The sequence below is a fragment of the Cherax quadricarinatus genome, chromosome 87, assembly GCF_038502225.1.
Source record: "Cherax quadricarinatus isolate ZL_2023a chromosome 87, ASM3850222v1, whole genome shotgun sequence".
Classification (NCBI taxonomy): domain Eukaryota; kingdom Metazoa; phylum Arthropoda; class Malacostraca; order Decapoda; family Parastacidae; genus Cherax; species Cherax quadricarinatus.
In genome coordinates, this window is record NC_091378.1 from 2,149,705 (window position 1) to 2,172,538 (window position 22,834).

A 22,834-nucleotide genomic window follows, 5' to 3' on the forward strand; every position below is an offset into this window, starting at 1 on the left:
CATTTATAGTACGGGCATATTTAATAATCTACCACATGATACAAGGACTTATTCCTCTCTATTGTTTACACAACTTTATTATTACCATTTTATCAGTTATATTATTAGTATTGCTTCTAATATGACAATTACTGTAACATTTATATTAAAAATCGTTCTACATGCCAGCGAATTCAGCAATTGTGTTTACCCTTGAAGATTATAACATTGTGTCGGTTCAGACTTCACACTATTTTTCTTCTATAAACCTGCAAGTATATCAAATGTTAATTTTAGTTCTGGTTCATATATTCCTTTGTGTACACAACACAATCTAGAGCAAACCTGAGAAGGATGCTGGAACACTACCGGGCAACTCAACCATACTGATGCTGTTTTCACAATATATATTTAACTCTTCCTACGGTGACTTTCTGGGTCCACATCCTATTCCTTCCCAAAGTAGTGGCTTTGAGATAAGAGCTGGGTTATTTTCCACAAAGTGGAGGTAGTGAAGTCAAGGAACAAATGTGGTATATATAAGATAGTTGGTGTGGAGGTGTGACCAGGAGAGGTGAGGGAAGGAAGGGCCGGCTGGATGGCTTGATTAGTTGTCACTTGTCAGTGTTGGAGGTAGGATGTATTGTGGTCTGCTGAGCCTCTCTGCACGTGTTTATGCCTATTTTGCCCTTGTATTGTGGCCTTATCACCAGTAATGATATTACTGTGTGTTTAAAGGATGTGTGTGGGGCTTATTTGTACTTGTATTTGATATTACGGGATGGGGAAAGTGTAAATGAGGAAAACAAAGTCAGCACTAGAGAGGACAGCGACACTGGTATTTTGTGCTACGAAAAAACAAAGCCAGTGATTTTCATCAAATTTATCAGTAACAAAACCGTATGATGACCTTAACATAGATGAAAACACTTAACACTTTAAGGTGGCGTCACTTGGAGGCTAGACACCTTGCTGGCTCCACTCCTGTTTATCAAGTTGCTCTCAAATGCTTGTGTGTGTGTGAAATTCAAACACATGAATTCCCATAACAATGGTGACTTTCATAGGTGAGGAGAGAGCAGCAGCAAGTTGTGCTTTGTGGTGAGGTTGCGAGCAGCACTGGTGACTTGATACATCTTGTGGTAACTTGCCGAGCTGCTGTACAAGTCAGCGTTGAGACTTTGTGGTATTAAGTGCGAGTGACAGAGGGAGGTATGATGAGTCTCCTGCAGTGGAAAAGCGGTTTTGTGTGGCTTGGAGATTGAATGTCTGGGGTGTACCCGTGTGGGAGGATGCGGCAAGCCTCCAGGGTATGAAGGTGTTGGAGGAGATGGAGGGAGAGGTGACCGCTGGAGGCGGGGAGAGTGCAGCTCCTGGCTCCCCCCTCCACAATCCTCAAGATATCAACGGTAACCCAACCACACCGGATATGCAACTGCAGGTAAGAAAGCACCAATAAGCTAAGTTCTGTTGCTTTTACGCAGTTCAATTTACAGGCTAAGAGCTCTTCTCTCACCTCAGCTCAACCCTATTTATGGTATCGTACCAACCCTCATCGCACAGCCCAACTCTATTCATGGTATCATACCAACCCTCAGGATGATGATGATGTCCTACCTTAATTCAACTCAGCCCTGTTCAAGATATATTAACAACCTTCAGAATCCTGCCATCCTTCCTCAGCTTAAACCAGCTCTATTGAAGGTACTACTCTCAGGATACTGTTATCCTTCCTCAAGTCGGCCAGATTCAAGGTATCTTGCCACCCCAGATGATGCTGTTATCCAACCTCTGTTCAACCTAGTCCTGTTCAAAGTACCACTCCTCTGGATGTTGGTATCCTACCTCAGTTCAGCCTAGCTTTATCAAAGTTCTACCCGAACCACCAAGGATGCTGTGATCCTACGTAGGTTCAGCTAAGCCCCATCGAAGCTATACTATTTTCCCCCCTCCCTCAGGATATTATTATCCTACCCCATTTTAGCTCAGCGTCATCAACGGTATACTACCACTCCCCAGGATGGTTTTATCCTACCTGAGTTAATAATAATAATCTTTATTTCTACAAATACATGTACAAGGTATACAGGCCTACCTGACATCAGTGACATACTAGTATATAGAAAGGCCCTTGTTATGCAGAACATTTCAGACAAATTAGGTCAGTTTTGTCCCAGGATTCGACCTACACCAGTCGAATAACACCCATCTTACTGATGGGTCAACTTCTTAATGTTTTCCAGCCGTACCGGAGATCGACCCCCGGGCCATATTATGAGCTGAGTGCGCTACCGATGGAGATCCTATCATAATTGTACTACCACCTAAGATCTGCCCAGCCATATTTAAGATACTGCTGCCTCCCAATGATGTTCTCATGCGTATTTCTATCTATTTTCTTATATCTAAGATATGCTGGTTTAAATTAAATTAAGATAGGCTTGGTTAATGTGCGTTACTTTACATAAACCTATAAAATACGTATTTAAGACATAAGGGCTTCAATATGGGGTGGTTACTATTTTCGTGGGTTAATTTAGGTGAGGCTCACAAATTTCTTGCACATTTATTTTATTGGACATAACATGGAGGCGGGACTAATAGGACCAGCCTCGCATAGACTTCCTCGAGATGTGGAGACTGTTAATGGTCTTCCCAGATGACTTAACCCAAGCAAATTTGACCCTAGAGTTAGCCATCGTGGAATATGACCCTTGTGCTAGTGATGAATGGTTACATGTAAATGCTGATAAACTGAAGAATCTGTAACTCAAAGACGAGGCTAAAAATTTCTAATTTACCCAAGGTTACAAACAACAATATGAATAATGTGGTATTAATAGCCTACATATTTGGGATTTTCACTCCACTTAAGAAAAACTGATCACGATCCTGGTGAATGACTAAACTGATTCAAGAATGGGTATCATACCTAGTATACCCAGTGACTAACCCTTTCACAGAGCGGCACACTATATTTTAACATAGGTAAGGTTTGTCAGGAAGCAGGACAAGTTTTTCCTGATGTGGGTCATATGATGACCCGCAGCTACAGCTTTTGGTCATCTGACTGAAGCCTTTCGCCGGCTTACCGGCAGGAATCCCTCTGGTATGTTAGTTGAAGGACTTTCACTGGCTGCATCTACACTTCTGGTAGTTCAGGCGTTGAAATACTTCAGTGGGCTGGAGAGGAGATCTCCAAGCATTAACACACTTGATAAATCCTGAGAGCTAGTCACTAGTCCCCCTAGTTCATAACAGCAACTATCATCCGCTGTACCCTAGCCACACGACCCACCACAATACATAATCACTGTTCAATTAAAATCGTCCTCAGAGGCAACAATCTGCTGTTGTATTAGCCAATAATTTTGGCTTTAGGGTTCCCGAATTAGTGAACAATTTTAAATCCCTTGATGAGATGTTAGTGTTAACATTTTAAGTTAAAATTCTGCGTCTTAACTAAGTGCGGTGGTTATATAAACAACACTTGAATTATTAATTGTACAAGTATCTTCACCAGATGCCAGATCAACCAGGCTGCGATGGATATGTGGGCAGTAAGCCATCAGCAGCAACAGTCTGGTTGACCAGACGAGCCTAGCCCATGGCCCGGCTCCGGGAGTATAAAAACTCCGGAATTCATCAAAGGTATATCAAAGGCAAAGGTATTTACGAAATACTCGACATAAGGGTCTCGGTAAGAGATTTGAGAATATATACGAAAATTTCCCACATAGTAACAATACATCTGTCAACGAGGTGACTCTGGTAAAACAAGAAACATTAAATTCTGGACGTTTATCCCATTTGGTGCGAGATTAAGATGGGATTTTTAACCCCGGAGGGTTAGTCACCCAGGATAACCCAAGAAAGTCAGTGCGTCATCGAGGACTGTCTGTCTTATTTCCATTGTGGTCCTCAATCTTGTCCCCCCAGGATGCCACCCACACAAGTCGACTAACTCCCAGGTACCTATTTGCTGCTAGGTGAACAGGACAACAGGTATAAGGAAATGCGTCGAAATGTTTCCACCCACCGGGAATCGAACCCGGACCCTCCGTGTGTGAAGCGAGAGCTTTAGCCACCAGGCCACCCCGATTGGGCTGTATATTACCACCCCCAGGATACTGTTATCGCACCTAACCTAATTTCGAAGCTCAGTCCTATCTTAAGTATACTACAACTCAACAGGATGCCACCTACAACAGTTGAGTAATACCCAGGCACATATATACGGCTCAACGAACAAGGGCGGTATGTTAAAGAAAGACTCCATGTCTCAACCCGCCTGGAAATCGAACTAGGATCCTTGAATGACCCATCCTGGTTTAGCTCTTAAACTCGTAGAGGGCCACATATGCCTGGAGAATGAGTGGTAATCGGGTTTCATCCAAAGGAAGGGAGTGTAGATCCAATTTGTTGGATCAAGAACGCTTCACTGTGAAGGCACCCTCTTTACGAATATGTTAGACAGACGTGGGAATAGGTGGGTGTGAGTATTGTCTTACATGGGTCAGCAGCGGGTGTGTTCCTATCCTCAACATATGGGCGATTTAGAGGGGGGTCATCGCCCCCCTCAAAATCGCCCACATGTTGAGAATATAGCTTTATCAAGCCTCGATAAATATCCTGGTACAACATACGTCATCTACGCATTATTGTGCCTATCTTACTCTCTAAGGCTGTTTCTCGATATCTTCTATTTAGGTTAGATTCGGTTAGGCTAGATTAGGTAAGTAGGTGGGTAGACAAGAACCATCCAGGGAGGCACGACTGTCCTATCCTGGGAGTGAAATTGAAACCTGTTAAAATATTTACACTCTGGCAGGATTAGTGATCTTCTCTTTCACTCTCACGAACACGTACGTTTACAGGTTAATTTTACAAATTTCTACGCACGTTCGGCATATGTATATCTTTACTTTCCTCTAGAGAACGAAAACGCACAATACCGTGACTGGAACGATGCACAAATAACCTGTACATAGAAACCGATGACATTTTGCTCCGACTCGGACCTCTAACCAAAGCCATGTATTGTTTATAACGGCTTGACAAAGCTCCTGGAGAGCGAAACGTTGCCACAATAAAATGTTATATTAGTTGCACTTGTGTCCTTTTATCTAACCATTAACTAGTCACACTAACAAGAAGGTATATGTACTGGCTCCCTTACCTTCGTGTGTTAGTGTGACTAATGGTCTAAGTCGGATCGAGACGTCGTCACGAAGTTTCTCTCTCCCATGCGCAGGTTCTTTATGTATTTCCTATGTTCTTAATAGTTCTTAATCCTCTAATATTGGATACAACAGCACTGTGCTGCTACACTATTCTATATGATAAATAAAGTGGGAACAAAAGCTGTTTTTCTGCCATGTGTGTGTGGGGGGGGGATACAGGTACACCTGTAACCTGTTTTAAGAGATCTCCGCAACCTGGGGAAAGACTTCTCTGGCGGTTGACTGGTCAACCAGATTGTTGCTGTTGGCGGTCCGCTGAAAGTCAAGTATGGACTGGACTTCACGCGGACTAAATGACCTTTCGGTCCCACTGCTGTGTAAATGTTAAGCGTCCCTGCCCACGTAAACATACGGTCCTGCAGGACCACTTGCTTAAGAACAAAGAACTGTGTACATAAGTCAAATGTCTATAGACGATATTTTACGCCGCCCTCATTTTGTGTTTGATTAGTCATTTGATAATGGTCCTGGATAGATCGAAACGTTGTCTGATGATTCTGTCTCCCCGATTTGTAGGTTGTGAATTTTTCAAGTCATAGACTTATGACTTATTCTTCAGGAAACTCACAAGATGGAGATAAATGGTATAAAATACCGACACCATGTAAAAATAGGTACAAATGCAGTATAATGCGATTCTTTATTGACTACGTTTCGTCCATACGGTGGATTTTATCAAATGACGAACAAATACGTTTGCGACGTGATAAAGCCCACTGTGTGGGCGAAACGTTGTCTCTATTCGTCCATCTCACGAGATCTCAGACCAGGACGCGGGGGTGATGTCAGACATTCTCGAATACGTATGTCAACAGGCAGTAATATCCTCTGCACGTACATGTATGTGATGGTTCTAACCATGACTCGTACAGGTTTAGCGCTTCACCTTGGTTATAATAATCCCGGGTTAACTTTAATCCGTGTCCACTTTAGTTAACACAGGTTGTAAAAAATTTTATCGCTCACCTTAGCGTGTTATATGTTAATTATCATTATTAACCAGGGGAAAGCGCTAAATCCCCAAGGGAAGGGGGGTGTTGGGAAATGTGAAAAGCAGATGTGATTCCAAAAAAGGAATCAAGTCTATGTATACAATGTATGTACAAGAATGGTATACAATGTATACAATGTTATTGTTGATCTTTTTGTCTGTTATAGGTGATCAAGGTGCCACAACCGAAACGTTATTGTTGATTTTTGTCTGTTATAGGTGATCAAGGTGCCACAACCGAAACGTTATTGTTGATCTTTTTGTCTGTTATAGGTGATCAAGGTGCCACAACCGAAACGTTATTGTTGATCTTTGTCTGTTATAGGTGATCAAGGTGCCACAACCGAAACGTTATTGTTGATCTTTGTCTGTTATAGGTGATCAAGGTGCCACAACCGAAACGTTATTGTTGATCTTTGTCTGTTATAGGTGATCAAGGTGCCACAACCGAAACGTTATTGTTGATCTTTTTGTCTGTTATAGGTGATCAAGGTGCCACAACCGAAACGTTATTGTTGATCTTTGTCTATTATAGGTGATCAAGGTGCCACAACCGAAACGTTATTGTTGATCTTTGTCTGTTATAGGTGATCAAGGTGCCACAACCGAAACGTTATTGTTGATCTTTGTCTGTTATAGGTGATCAAGGTGCCACAACCGAAACGTTATTGTTGATCTTTGTCTGTTATAGGTGATCAAGGTGCCACAACCGAAACGTTATTGTTGATCTTTGTCTGTTATAGGTGATCAAGGTGCCACAACCGAAACGTTATTGTTGATCTTTGTCTGTTATAGGTGATCAAGGTGCCACAACCGAAACGTTATTGTTGATCTTTGTCTGTTATAGGTGATCAAGGTGCCACAACCGAAACGTTATTGTTGATCTTTGTCTGTTATAGGTGATCAAGGTGCCACAACCGAAACGTTATTGTTGATCTTTGTCTGTTATAGGTGATCAAGGTGCCACAACCGAAACGTTATTGTTGATCTTTGTCTGTTATAGGTGATCAAGGTGCCACAACCGAAACGTTATTGTTGATCTTTGTCTGTTATAGGTGATCAAGGTGCCACAACCGAAACGTTATTGTTGATCTTTGTCTGTTATAGGTGATCAAGGTGCCACAACCGAAACGTTTTCTTGATAAATATGTCCTGGTGTTTGTTTGTGTGTTAAATGGTTTTGAAAATTGACAGGTTGAAGATTGAGACACTTATGCATCATATGGGAATCTTTGTTTAAGGAAACGTTTCACCACACCGTGGCGAAGCGTTGGACTGATGAAGCCACTGTGTGGCGAAACGTTTCCTTAATAAAGATTCCCATATGGTACATAAGTGTCTCAATCTTGTTGCTTGCCTTTTTTTTTGGATTTGGAGTCAGGGCCGACCCCTAGCATCAGTTAGGTATCTTTATTCCGGAACGTTTCGCCTATATAGTAGGCTTCTTCAGTCGAGTACAGAGGCAGCAGAAGCAATAGAGATGTAAAGACGATGTAATTAGTCCATCACCCTTGAAGACGTAGTTGTGAGGTGGTCAGTCCCTCAGCCTGGAGAAGAGTTCCGCTCCATAGTCTGGAACATTGTTCCATAGTCTGGAACATTGTTCCATAGTCTGGAACATTGTTCCATAGTCTGGAACAATGCTCAAGACTTTGGAATAAAACTCTTCTCCAGGCTGAGGGACTGACCACCTCAAACACTATTTCTCCAAGGTTGTTGGACTGATTATATCATTTATATTTCACTACTACACCTGGTGCCTCTGTATTTGACTGAAGAAGCCTACTGTGTAGACGAAACGTTTCATTTCATCATGTATTTACTGGTGTTACCTCTTCCTCTATTTGGACAATAATAACCATTATTTCCACAAGTACATGATATAACGTATACAGACCATAGCTGACATCAATGACATATTGTAAAGAAAATCCCTGGTTATGCAGAGCGTTTTGAGTTAATTTTGTCCCAGGATCCAACCCACAGCAGTCTGCTAACACCCAGGTACCTACTCATTGCTAGGTGAACCTGGACAGCAGGTGTCTTAAGGAAACGCCTGTTTCCATCCGTGATGTAAGTATGTAGTAGGTTCGCTGGTCTTGTCCCGGTCCGGATCTTTTCCAAATAGTGGCCCGATCCGTACCGGGGAACGAACCACGGACACTCATTGTGTGAGCTGAGTGTCAGCCGGGTCATCCACCTGTTCTGTTATTCTGCCGTGTTGTTATAGCGCGCGTCAGAGGCGTGTAATGCTGGTGGGTCCCAAATAGCTATAGGTCACGTTTTTGCTTCTCTCAGATTGGTGGCTCCAACTTGACGGGTGATGACAGCGGTACTTCTTGCTCAACAATGTCATCACCACCTGGTAATGCCACACTTCTTGCTTCTTGGCCTTTACGAGAAGCGTAAAATTACAGCATAGAGACGGTCGGAAGCCAGCCATTCGTATTAGCAATCTGGAGAGTTTTGGTAAGCTTGTGTTATCTCTGCGGATGATGGAGAATTTGTGCCGCTCTCATACTGAATATAGACCTGACACTGACAAGTGGTAAATGAACACTTAATACAGTAGTTTTTATTGGTAAGACTTTTACCACGAGAGTGTTGTATCAATTACATAGAACACTGAAAAAATGCAAGAAATATGCGAAAAATAGGTATTAACATGACTTAAGAAATCGTAATGACACGATTGCAAATAAACCATACCCCCGGCCGGGATTGAACCCGCGGTCATAGAGTCTCAAAACTCCAGCCCGTCGCGTTAGCCACTAGACCAGCTAGCCACAATAAGATTCATCCAACTAGGTATATTTCTACACCATAGGAAAGTTAGCACAGGCACCTCTGTGCCTGTGCATTTGTGGTCACAGAGGTGCCTGTGCTAACTTTCCTATGGTGTAGAAATATACCTAGTTGGATGAATCTTATTGTGGCTAGCTGGTCTAGTGGCTAACGCGACGGGCTGGAGTTTTGAGACTCTATGACCGCGGGTTCAATCCCGGCCGGGGGTATGGTTTAATAGGTATTAAGTCTCAAGTTATATATTGTGATAAATTCTGGTTTATGAATTAGATAATAATGAAGCCTCTGGCTTAACCCTGGCTTCCCTCCCTTAATTAAGGGAGATTCCTTGATGCTGGTGAAGGGCTCTTGATCTAGGGAATTGGATCTGTGCTCCACTTCCCTAAATTAAGCCTGAATGCCTTCCATCCCCCCTCCCCACAGGAAGTGCTGTATAATACCTACGGGTTTAGCGCTCTCCCATAATAGTTCACCCTGGGTTGGTATGACTTGTGAGTTTAGCGCTTAAATTTGATTGACTCACCCTCAAGGCCAGTGTATCAACCCTGGAAACACACCACAAGTAGTTGGACAACTACATTGTGGTGGGGACCTAGACATGATCACAGGTGGTGGGACAGCTACAGTGTTGTGGTGGGGACCTAGACATGATCACAGGTAGTGGGACAGCTACAGTGTTGTGTTGGGGACCTAGACATGATCACAGGTAGTGGGACAGCTACAGTGTTGTGTTGGGGACCTAGACATGATCACAGGTAGTGGGACAGCTACAGTGTTGTGTTGGGGACCTAGACATGATCACAGGTAGTGGGACAGCTACAGTGTTGTGTTGGGGACCTAGACATGATCACAGGTAGTGGGACAGCTACAGTGTTGTGGTGGGGACCTAGACATGATCACAGGTAGTGGGACAGCTACAGTGTTGTGGTGGGGCCCTAGACATGATCACAGGTAGTGGGACAGCTACAGTGTTGTGTTGGGGACCTAGACATGATCACAGGTAGTGGGACAGCTACAGTGTTGTGTTGGGGACCTAGACATGATCACAGGTAGTGGGACAGCTACAGTGTTGTGGTGGGGACCTAGACATGATCACAGGTAGTGGGACAGCTACAGTGTTGTGGTGGGGCCCTAGACATGATCACAGGTAGTGGGACAGCTACAGTGTTGTGTTGGGGACCTAGACATGATCACAGGTAGTGGGACAGCTACAGTGTTGTGGTGGGGACCTAGACATGATCACAGGTAGTGGGACAGCTACAGTGTTGTGGTGGGGCCCTAGACATGATCACAGGTAGTGGGACAGCTACAGTGTTGTGTTGGGGACCTAGACATGATCACAGGTAGTGGGACAGCTACAGTGTTGTGGTGGGGACCTAGACATGATCACAGGTAGTGGGACAGCTACAGTGTTGTGGTGGGGCCCTAGACATGATCACAGGTAGTGGGACAGCTACAGTGTTGTGGTGGGGACCTAGACATGATCACAGGTAGTGGGACAGCTACAGTGTTGTGGTGGGGACCTAGACATGATCACAGGTAGTGGGACAGCTACAGTGTTGTGGTGGGGACCTAGACATGGCAGTGGTGAGAATATCACTGGCACAGTTTCCAGTAAAAACAGCATTACCTTGTACTAGGTTGAAGTTGTCTGGTCAAGTGTGAAGAATGTCAACGAGGTGTGTGTGTGTGTGTGTGTGTGTGTGTGTGTGTGTACTCACCTACTTGTGGTTGCAGGGGTCGATTCACAGCTTCTGACCCTCCTCTTCAATAGTCGTTCCTAGGTCACTTGCTCGAAGAGCTTTATCATACCTCTTTTTAAAGCTATGTATGGATCTTGCCTCCCCTACATCACTTCCCAGTGTGTGTGTGTGTGTGTGTGTGTGTGTATTGAAACTGATTTTGACTCACCTCTCCCCTGAAGGGAGGTTCCTTGACGCTGGTGAGGGGCTCTTGATCTAGAGAATTGGGTCTGTGCTCCAGTTCTCTGAATTGAGCCCTTCCATTCCACCCCTCCCCCTATAGGCGCTGTATAATCCCTTCTGGTTTAGCGCTTCCCCATGATTATAATAATAATTGACTCTCTTCTTAAATCACTTACGATCAGCATCACTGACTTCTGGCGTCTTGGGTCTTATCATTGCCTCGTCTACGTCATTCCATTTTTCATATCACTGCCTCGTCTCCGTCATTCCATTTTTCAACTACTGTAAATCTAGGATGTTGAATATATACTTCATTACATCCTGTGATTCATCTGTGATTTTAACTTCCAGCTGTGCCCTTGTGTACTTGAGGTCCGCCTCTCAGGTACCCTGTCAACTCCTCTCAGTATCTTCTACGTAGTAATAATGTCACCTTTGGCTCTGTCCTCAAGTGTCGTCAGTTTTAACTCCTCTAGCTTTTCATAGTTCATACACCTCAGCTCTGGGACTAGTTTTGTTGCAAACCTTTGCCTTTATTTCCTGGTTCGTTACATGCTTTACCAGATGCGGCGTGTATAAGGTCATGACTGGCTCCTTATTAATGTTCCTTAACGCTATTCTTAAATTTGCCATTCTCGCTTTTGCTGGAGTGGTTATTCGGTTTATGTGTGCCTCAAGTGAGATGCTCTGCAGTATGCTCACCCTGAGGTCCTTCTCTTCCAGGAAGGTTTGCAGTCTTTGAGCCCCGAGCATGTATACTGTTTCCGGACGTCTTTTCTCCGATTTTCATAGGTGTGTGTGTGTGTGTGTGTGTGTGTTAGTTACCATTTTGTCCTAGGCACATGTCGATTAGACACCAGACCTGTTGTATATGTGTGCGTGTGGTGTGTGTGTCTGTGTCTATGTCTGAATGTCAATGTCTGTGTCAGTGTCTGTGCGTCAGTGTGTGTGTGTGTGTGTGTGTGTGTGTGTGTGTGTGTGTGTGTGTGTGTGTGTGTGTGTGAGTAAGACATATGTAAGGGCCTTCACCGCACCTTGTTCCTCACAGGCAGAGGTGCTATCGTAGATTAGATAACACAGTAGATACTTGCTGATAGACAGCAACCTCTCATACACATCCCGCCTCAGCAGACGCAAGCTAGTAGGGAATAGCACCAAGTGCTCTACCACGGCCATTGTCTGTAACCTTGAGTCAAAGACAATCTATGGTGAACAACTGAAGAGTAATGAACACTTGTCGGTGCTCAGTAATAACCCACATGAAGACAGAAACACAGGAGATTGAGTGATTTGTATATTTCGACCCCCTTCTGGGATCCTACTGAAGAGAATCCCAGAAGGGGATCGAAATTTACAGATCAATTAATCTCCTGTGTAAACCATCTAACAGTTGTGGATGCTTGGAACAGTCTCCAGAGTAGGGTGATCGAGGCTAGGACCTTCTTGGGTCGAGCCTTCAATCCAGTTCACACTTGAAGAAGAAGTCGACAACACTCTTCCTTTCCTTGATGTTCTGCTCTGCAAAGCTGACCACGAACTTCGTTTTAAAGTCTATCGAAAACCCACCAACCAAAACGATCTTGTGTACGAATGGTATATAATACCGACAAGATGAGATTAAGACACATGTGCAACATCTGGGTATCTTTATTGTAGACGTTTCGCCATCCAGTGGCTTTATCAATACAAATTCTAGGACATAACTTGAAGACAGTAGAACTATGTACAGAAGATGAGGTAATCAGTCCCTCAACCTAGGAGTAGGTGCGAAGAGCACCATAGTCGACTATGGTGCTCTTCGCACCTACTCCTAGGTTGAGGGACTGATTACCTCATCTTCTGTACATAGTTCTACTGTCTTCAAGTTATGTCCTAGAATTTGTATTGATAAAGCCACTGGATGGCGAAACGTCTACAATAAAGATACCCAGATGTTGCACATGTGTCTTAATCTCAAGACGATCTTCTTTACTTCTACTCTCACCACGACACCAAAACCAAACGTGGTGTAATTATAGGCTTCTTCCTGCGTGCACTCAGAATCTGCAGCAATGAGTTCCTTGAGGAAGAATGCACTATAATTGAACAAGTATTTTGTTGTTAGGTAAGACACATATGCAACAGTTAGACAACTTTATTGCATATGTGTCTTACCTAACAACCTGTCGGTATTGTATACCATTTTGATGTTCAACAAGTATTTTCTAAACTCCACTATCCTCGTCACTTCATCAAAGACTGTAAACGGCGGGCATTAAACATCTTCAACACACCCAGAGAAGACACTGCCGAGAAGAGATACATAGTCCTCCCCACCAACTCCATTGCCAAACATGTTTCCAACATCTTTTCCAATACATCACTCCAAGTATCTACCTCCACAACCACGACCATCAAGGACATCACCAGTAGTAGACAGGACAAGCCTCCATCCTCTGCAGGGGTATACATAATCCCTTGTAATGACTGCAACAAATTATATGTGGGCGAAACGTCAAGAGACCTCCAAACACGTATTTCAGAACACCAATATGCAAGCAGGACTGACGATACAAGGAATGCCTGTGTACAACATCGCAATTCACACAACCATTTAATTAACTTCAGAAACTCAAGACTTACCGCCACAGAAGACAACACTCAATACCGAAGAATCCTGGAATCATCGCTTATCTCTATAACCAACAATTTCAACCAGAACAACGGCTTCTATAACATAGCTGAACCACTCGCCAAGAAACTTCTTCATCGCTATCCCACATAAGAACATAGAACACTGCAGGTCTACTCACAACTTGTCCAATACCCCTGCCAAGCTACCCAAGACTATAACTCCACCCGGTAGATCATCAGATGCAGCATTCTCCACCTGACCTCAACATTCTGAACATGACTATAAATACTCCCGTACCTTCCACCCCAGGTAGATCTGTGTGTGACTTGAAAAAGCCCACTGTGTGGGTGAAACGTTGTCAATAAAGGATCACATTATACTGCATATGTGTTTATATTTCCACCTTCTTGGGTAGCTTTGGGTAGAGGTAGTTTTGATGAGGACCTGCCGTGTATGGGCCAGTAGGCCTTCTGCAGTGTTTCTCCATTCTTATGTTCTTATACCCCGGCCGGGATTGAACCCGCGGTCAGAGAGTCTCAAAACTCCAGACCGTCGCGTTAGCCAATAGACCAGCTAGCCACAATAAGATTCGTCCAATTAGGTATATTTCTACACCATAGGAAGGTTAGCATAGGCACCACTGTGACCACAAAGCCAATTTTTTCAGACGAATCTCCAGCTAGCGTGGCCGTGACGAACTCTAGCTCAAGTCCCCTCACATGACTCACGAAATCGTAATGACACGATTGCAAACAAACCATACCCCGGCCGGGATTGAACCCGCGGTCAGAGTCTCAAAACTCCAGACCGTTGGACGAATCTTATTGTGGCTAGCTGGTCTAGTGGCTAACGCGACGGTCTGGAGTTTTGAGACTTTGACCGCGGGTTCAATCCCGGCCGGGGTATGGTTTGTTTGCAATCGTGTCGTTACGATTTCGTGAGTCATGTTGACGGCAGTGAGGGGACTTGAGCTAGAGTTCGTCACGGCCACGCTAGCTGGAGATTCGTCTTTAAAAACTTGCATTTGTGGTCACAGTGGTGCCTATGCTAACCTTCCTATGGTGTAGAAATATACCTAGTTGGATGAATGTTATTGTGGCTAGCTGGTCTAGTGGCTAACGCGACGGTCTGGAGTTTTGAGACTCTCTGACCGCGGGTTCAATCCCGGCCGGGGTATGGTTTGTTTGCAATCGTGTCATTACGATTTCGTGAGTCAATCTCCTGTGTTTCTGTCACCATGTGGATTATTATTGAGTTTAATCTGTGAGCTTAACGCTGTATGACTTTATCAGCAATAATAATAATAATAATTGGTTAAGATCTTGCAACACTTTCCTGTTACATTCCGCCTGGTAAATAATCAGGAGGTTCACCGTGTCTTTTTAGCCCTGAGAAGAGAAACAGGAATTCCCTCCAGAGCAATTCCTGGAAGGTGGACCATGTCCGGTGCTTTCCAGCAGTGTGGCTCATGGAAGGTGACCCATGTCCAGTTCTCTCCAGCAGCAGTGTGTCTCCTGGAAGGTGACCCATGTTCAGTTCTCTCCAGCACTGTGGCTCATGGAAGTTGACCCATGTCCAGTTCTTTCCAGCAGTGTGGCTCATGGAAGTTGACCCATGTCCAGTTCATTCCAGCAGTGTGGCTCATGGAAGTTGACCCATGTCCAGTTCTTTCCAGCAGTGTGGCTCATGGAAGTTGACCCATGTCCAGTTCTTTCCAGCAGTGTTGCTCCTGGAATTTAACCCGTGTCCAGTTTTCTCCAGCAGTGTGGCTAGAATGAAGTAACGTTAAATGGGAGTGCATGAGAGTACATGTATATGGGTCAGAGAGATAACAGAGAACTTAGGGTTCCACCCAGGCTGTCTGCTAACAAGAACCATCTACTATCTACATTAAGGAGTGTCGGGTATTATCATGGTGTTGGAGGCAGGAGGGGGGGGGCAGTAAGGTAGACGACACTCTTGTTTATCCGTAAGTGTCTCAGACTTCATACATCCTCGCAGCTCTAACATGACGAACATGATTTAGTAATGTTTCTATAAAAAAAGTCTGGATAGATCGAGAACATTCCGGGAATGGAATCTTGCTCGGCGCTGTCTTCTCTGTATTACTGTGGGCGGTACGTTGCTGTCTTGTGTGCCAGCAACCTGTGCAGGGTTTTCAAGATTTTGCCTCGAGGCGGAAATTTATTGGCAAATGCCACGTATCCTCTGAGTGAACATACTACCATAAAGACACTACATGTCAGCCCAAATAGTTGGCAGATCACTGGCAATATCAATTCTGTTATTAAGTGTATACACACTCAAATATCACAACATGTAAAGGTTGCATTTAGAGCAGTGTTAGTCTAACACACTTCCCTGGTGCAACTGCGTTGGAACCGTGTTTATTTTTTTTATTAATATGGTTGAGTATATTAGCAGCATGCTGTTATCTTATTATATACGATAGTTGCAGTGGGAACAAAAGTTAGCTGTGTTTCCCTGTTATATTCCTTAACACGGGATAATTTTATTCATAAGGTAATGTCATTTATCAGCCTGGGTTGTGAAACTTAACGAGGGTGTTAAGGATATCGTCAAGTATTCCACTCTGAATTCAGTAGCTATGAAAGGTTAATACGTTTTCCTTACAGGCTGGAGTTAAAATTACTGAGGCAAGTGTTGCTACACTGACATGTGTAGGCATCATGTGGGTCAGTGAGGTGGTGAGAGTGTTGGGAGAGAGAGCTGGTGAGGGAGGGAGGGAAGGAAGCATGACCATGAACAACGTTGTCACTAAGGCAGCCAGGCAGGCTGTTGATAGTGATGGTGTCTTCCTCGTGAACATTATTCCCTGACGCCTGTTATTCATAGTGACCCGCTTAGTGGCGTTGCAACCTCTGGGCTGCCGTCTCACTGAAGTAAACAATACATCACATACGTCAAACTCTGCAATAAGCAGACAGATGCTTTTATTAACATCATCACGTACATTGATACCTTTAAGCCAACACTTTGGAAATATAAACACAAATGCAGTATAATGTGATCCTTTATTGACTACGTTTCGCCCACACAGTGGGCTTTTTCAAGTCACAAACAGAACTACCTGGGGTGGAAGGAACGCGAGTATTTATAGTCCGGTTCAGAATGCTGAGGTCAACACTTTACTGGAATTAATGGAGTCCTACACATACGACCGTTTTTTCTTACACAGTGTGACATTTCAGCACTGGAGTTTTCTGACACATGTTTACCTGGAAGCTACCCACGACAGAGAGCTAATACACAGGTATTTATTAATTACTGACGACAGGTGTGAGGGGCAACAGAGGTGGAAGGAAATATACCCAAATGTTTCTTCATGTCAGGTAGTCGAACCCAGTGCCTTGTGATTGTGAGTGGAATGCTCTCACTAGTGAGCTACGGGGTACCTCTTCTAGCAATTTTTTGTCATATCTAACTTTAATGATGGGACGATACCACAGTTTTTGTCGATACCGGTACTCAATTTCAAGCCGATGCCGATGCCGATACCGTCAAAATTAGCCGATACCCAATAATATCGACACTTTGGCACACCTCTACTTATTAAGGTGGTAGCAGTAGATGAGGGGACAGGTGTACTCACCTATTTGTGGTTGCAAGGGTCGATTCGTATCTCATGGCCCCACCTCTTCGCTAGTCGCTACTAAGCCCACTCCCTGCTCCAAAAGCCTTATCGTACTTCATCTTAAAGCTATGTATGGATATTGCATCCGCGACTTCACTCTCCAGATTGTTCCATGTATATGTGTGTGTAGCAGGTATAGCAGTGGTGTGGGACAGACACAAGGTTGTACGTGTACACACAAGGTAAAATCATCACGTCGTGTGTACAGTAAGTGTAGAAGGACACGTGACCTGGTGTAATGGTGAGGTTAATGGTCTGGAGAATGAGGGAAGGGTGCTGGTGTACTATGACAAGTGTGGTCCTGTACCATGACAAGTGTGGTCTTGTACCATGACAAGTATGGTCTTGAGCCATGACAAGTGTGGTCTTGTACCATGACAGGTGTGGTCTTGAACCATGACAAATGTGGTCCTGTACCATGACAAATGTGGTCTTATCTTGTACCATGACAAGTGTGGTCTTGAACCATGACAAGTGTGGTCCTGTACCATGACAAATGTGGTCCTGTACCATGACAAATGTGGTCTTATCTTGTACCATGACAAGTGTGGTCTTGTACCATGACAAGTGTGGTCTTGTACCATGACAAGTGTGGTCTTGTACCATGACAAGTGTGGTCTTGTACCATGACAAGTGTGGTCCTGTACCATGATAAGTGGTCCTGTACCATGACAAGTGTGGTCCTGTACCATGACAAATGTGGTCCTGTACCTGTAGATCACATGTAGTTGCTTCAGATCACCGCCCCTGTGGCCCGGTCCCAGACCAGGCCCCCTGGTTGTTGGTCTGGTTGATCAAGCTTTTAGTGGCCGCAGTACGCAGTCCAGCGCATGCACCACAGCCCAGCGGATCAGGAGCTGAGTTGAATAATTTGTTGAGTTCTCTAGTAAAGCTATCTAGGGGTCTGTTGATGCTCTCCCTTTTGTACGAAGCGAGGATGTTTAAGAGTCGTGGTCCCTTTACACTTATTGAGTTCTCTGTGCGTACTCATCGCTTCCCTACTTTTTACCTGAGGTATCCCGCACAGTCTGCCAAGTATCTTGTGTTTATTTGTAGTTTATTATGTATCTTTCTCGCCTACATTGTAATGAGTACAACTCGGGGGACATTAGGTGCTCCCAGTAATTTAAGTTCTCTGTACATTTTCCGGTTCTGCAATTTCGCCTGCCTTGAGGTGGGTCGTTACTATACAGCATTACTCCAGCCTAGAGAGAACGAGTGACCTGAAGAGTGCCATCATTGCCTTGACATCTCATGTTCTGAAAGTTCTAGTTATCCAACCTGTATACACGAGAGCAACACTGCTTTTTGGCATTCAAGGTGACTTAGTGTTATTTGGATCAGTCCTCCTTCGACTTTCCATTCTCTTAGTGTGTGGAATAAACCATTCTGAGAGAAATTGATTCGAGGGTTCTAACACCTTCGTTGTCAGGTATGAGGGCAGGTTTTTCAATTGACTGTTGATGCTAGCACCCTGCAGCTACTCTCACCCAAGTCTGGTGATGCCCTACTTGTAGATATGGTGGTAGATGTGTAGATAGGGTCGTGGTAAATGTGTAAATAGAGTCGTGGTAAATGTGTAGATAGGGTCGTGGTAAATGTGTAGATAGGTCGTGATAGACGTGGTGGTGGTGGTAGATACGGTTGTTGTGGTGGTGGTGGTGGTTGGTTGAGTAAGGTTCTGGGCGCCTCAGGTATTCTAATGCTAAAATTCAATCCCAGGCTCATTGTATCTCCCCACTAGGCCTACCCGATACACGGCCCACCCGACAAACGGCTTACCCGACACACGGCCTGCCCGACACGGCCTACCCGACATATTTCTCAAAAGTTTGCAAGGCTGCAAATGTGGAAAAATGTTTCTTGAGCAGATAGAAGAGGGAAATGTGCGAGGTTTCGGGCACGGGACGTTTTGCCCAGGTAGAGGTAGAACAAGTGGAATAAGTTTGTGGAGAGGTGTAGTGAGGACACTGATGGCTTACTGGCTTCTCTCCTTCATCATGGCTTGGTTGACTGGCTTCTTTCCTTCATCATGGCTTGGTTGACTGGCTTCTCTCCTTCATCATGGCTTGGTTGACTGGCTTCTCTCCTTCATCATGGCTTGGTTGACTGGCTTCTCTCCTTCATCATGGCTTGGTTGACTGGCTTCTCTCCTTCATCATGGCTTGGTTGACTGGCTTCTCTCCTTCATCATGGCTTGGTTGACTGGCTTCTCTCCTTCACCATGGCTTGGTTGACTGGCTTCTCTCCTTCACCATGGCTTGGTTGACTGGCTTCTCTCCTTCATCATGGCTTGGTTGACTGGCTTCTCTCCTTCATCATGGCTTGGTTGACTGGCTTCTCTCCTTCACCATGGCTTGGTTGACTGGCTTCTCTCCTTCACCATGGCTTGGTTGACTGGCTTCTCTCCTTCACCATGGCTTGGTTGACTGGCTTCTCTCCTTCACCATGGCTTGGTTGACTGGCTTCTCTCCTTCATCATGGCTTGGTTGACTGGCTTCTCTCCTTCATCATGGCTTGGTTGACTGGCTTCTCTCCTTCATCATGGCTTGGTTGACTGGCTTCTCTCCTTCATCATGGCTTGGTTGACTGGCTTCTCTCCTTCACCATGGCTTGGTTGACTGGCTTCTCTCCTTCATCATGGCTTGGTTGACTGGCTTCTCTCCTTCATCATGGCTTGGTTGACTGGCTTCTCTCCTTCACCATGGCTTGGTTGACTGGCTTCTCTCCTTCACCATGGCTTGGTTGACTGGCTTCTCTCCTTCACCATGGCTTGGTTGACTGGCTTCTCTCCTTCACCATGGCTTGGTTGACTGGCTTCTCTCCTTCATCATGGCTTGGTTGACTGGCTTCTCTCCTTCACCATGGCTTGGTTGACTGGCTTCTCTCCTTCATCATGGCTTGGTTGACTGGCTTCTCTCCTTCACCATGGCTTGGTTGACTGGCTTCTCTCCTTCACCATGGCTTGGTTGACTGGCTTCTCTCCTTCACCATGGCTTGGTTGACTGGCTTCTCTCCTTCACCATGGCTTGGTTGACTGGCTTCTCTCCTTCACCATGGCTTGGTTGACTGGCTTCTCTCCTTCATCATGGCTTGGTTGACTGGCTTCTCTCCTTCATCATGGCTTGGTTGACTGGCTTCTCTCCTTCATCATGGCTTGGTTGACTGGCTTCTCTCCTTCATCATGGCTTGGTTGACTGGCTTCTCTCCTTCATCATGGCTTGGTTGACTGGCTTCTCTCCTTCACCATGGCTTGGTTGACTGGCTTCTCTCCTTCATCATGGCTTGGTTGACTGGCTTCTCTCCTTCATCATGGCTTGGTTGACTGGCTTCTCTCCTTCACCATGGCTTGGTTGACTGGCTTCTCTCCTTCATCATGGCTTGGTTGACTGGCTTCTCTCCTTCATCATGGCTTGGTTGACTGGCTTCTCTCCTTCATCATGGCTTGGTTGACTGGCTTCTCTCCATCATGGCTTGGTTGACTGGCTTCTCTCCTTCATCATGGCTTGGTTGACTGGCTTCTCTCCTTCATCATGGCTTGGTTGACTGGCTTCTCTCCTTCATCATGGCTTGGTTGACTGGCTTCTCTCCATCATGGCTTGGTTGACTGGCTTCTCTCCTTCATCATGGCTTGGTTGACTGGCTTCTCTCCTTCATCATGGCTTGGTTGACTGGCTTCTCTCCTTCATCATGGCTTGGTTGACTGGCTTCTCTCCATCATGGCTTGGTTGACTGGCTTCTCTCCTTCACCATGGCTTGGTTGACTGGCTTCTCTCCTTCATCATGGCTTGGTTGACTGGCTTCTCTCCTTCATCATGGCTTGGTTGACTGGCTTCTCTCCTTCATCATGGCTTGGTTGACTGGCTTCTCTCCTTCATCATGGCTTGGTTGACTGGCTTCTCTCCTTCACCATGGCTTGGTTGACTGGCTTCTCTCCTTCACCATGGCTTGGTTGACTGGCTTCTCTCCTTCATCATGGCTTGGTTGACTGGCTTCTCTCCTTCACCATGGCTTGGTTGACTGGCTTCTCTCCTTCATCATGGCTTGGTTGACTGGCTTCTCTCCTTCATCATGGCTTGGTTGACTGGCTTCTCTCCTTCATCATGGCTTGGTTGACTGGCTTCTCTCCTTCATCATGGCTTGGTTGACTGGCTTCTCTCCTTCATCATGGCTTGGTTGACTGGCTTCTCTCCATCATGGCTTGGTTGGCTGGCTTCTCTCCTTCATCATGGCTTGGTTGACTGGCTTCTCTCCTTCATCATGGCTTGGTTGACTGGCTTCTCTCCATCATGACTTGGTTGACTGGCTTCTCTCCTTCATCATGGCTTGGTTGACTGGCTTCTCTCCTTCACCATGGCTTGGTTGACTGGCTTCTCTCCTTCAACATGGCTTGGTTGACTGGCTTCTCTCCTTCATCATGGATTGGTTGACTGGCTTCTCTCCTTCATCATGGCTTGGTTGACTGGCTTCTCTCCTTCATCATGGCATGGCTTCTCTCCATCATGACTTGGTTGACTGGCTTCTCTCCATCATGGCTTGGTTGACTGGCTTCTCTCCTTCACCATGGCTTGGTTGACTGGCTTCTCTCCTTCACCATGGCTTGGTTGACTGGCTTCTCTCCTTCATCATGGCATGGTTGACTGGCTTCTCTCCTTCATCATGGCTTGGTTGACTGGCTTCTCTCCTTCACCATGGCTTGGTTGACTGGCTTCTCTCCTTCATCATGGCTTGGTTGACTGGCTTCTCTCCTTCATCATGGCTTGGTTGACTGGCTTCTCTCCTTCATCATGGCTTGGTTGACTGGCTTCTCTCCTTCATCATGGCTTGGTTGACTGGCTTCTCTCCTTCATCATGGCTTGGTTGACTGGCTTCTCTCCTTCATCATGGCTTGGTTGACTGGCTTCTCTCCTTCATCATGGCTTGGTTGACTGGCTTCTCTCCTTCATCATGGCTTGGTTGACTGGCTTCTCTCCTTCACCATGGCTTGGTTGACTGGTTTACCTCGTTCACCATGGCTTGGTTGACTGGTTTACCTCGTTCACCATGGCTTGGTTGACTGGTTTACCTCGTTCACCATGGCTTGGTTGACTGGTTTACCTCGTTCACCATGGCTTGGTTGACTGGTTTACCTCGTTCACCATGGCTTGGTTGACTGGCTTACCTCACCTCCATGGCTTGGTTGACTGGCTTCTCTCTTTCACCATGGCTTGGGTGACTGGTTTACCTCGTTTAACATGGCTTGGGTGACTGGTTTACCTCGTTCAACATGGCTTGGGTGACTAGCTTACCTCTTCCACCATGGCTTGTTTCACCAGCTTACCTTCTCACCTTCATGGCTTGGTTGACTGGCTTACCTCCTCCATCACCATGGCTTGGTTGAGTGGTTTACCTCCTCCACCACCATGGCTTGGTTGACTGGCTTACCTCCTCCACCACCATGGCTTGGTTGACTGGCTTACCTCCTCCACCACCATGGCTTGTTTGACCAGCTTACCTTCTCACCTTCATGGCTAGGTTGACTGGCTTACCTCCTCCACCACCATGGCTTGGTTGACTGGCTTACCTCCTCCACCACCATGGCTTGGTTGACTGGCTTACCTCCACCACCATGGCTTGGTTGAC

The 22,834-nt window shown here is 45.4% G+C and overlaps 1 protein-coding gene across 12 annotated transcripts in view; it reads left to right on the forward strand.

The window, feature by feature from the left end:
• The first annotated feature begins 579 nt into the window (after positions 1-579).
• RhoGAP19D (Rho GTPase activating protein at 19D) overlaps positions 580-22,834 on the forward strand; it is a 475,555-nt gene continuing 453,300 nt past the window's right edge. For all 12 annotated transcript variants that reach the window (XM_053798572.2, XM_053798576.2, XM_053798573.2 and 9 more), the window contains exon 1: positions 580-1,420. In XM_053798572.2, the coding sequence (XP_053654547.2) occupies positions 1,292-1,420 (129 nt within the window). In that variant the 5' untranslated portion in view covers positions 580-1,291. The remainder of the gene's footprint in view (positions 1,421-22,834) is intronic.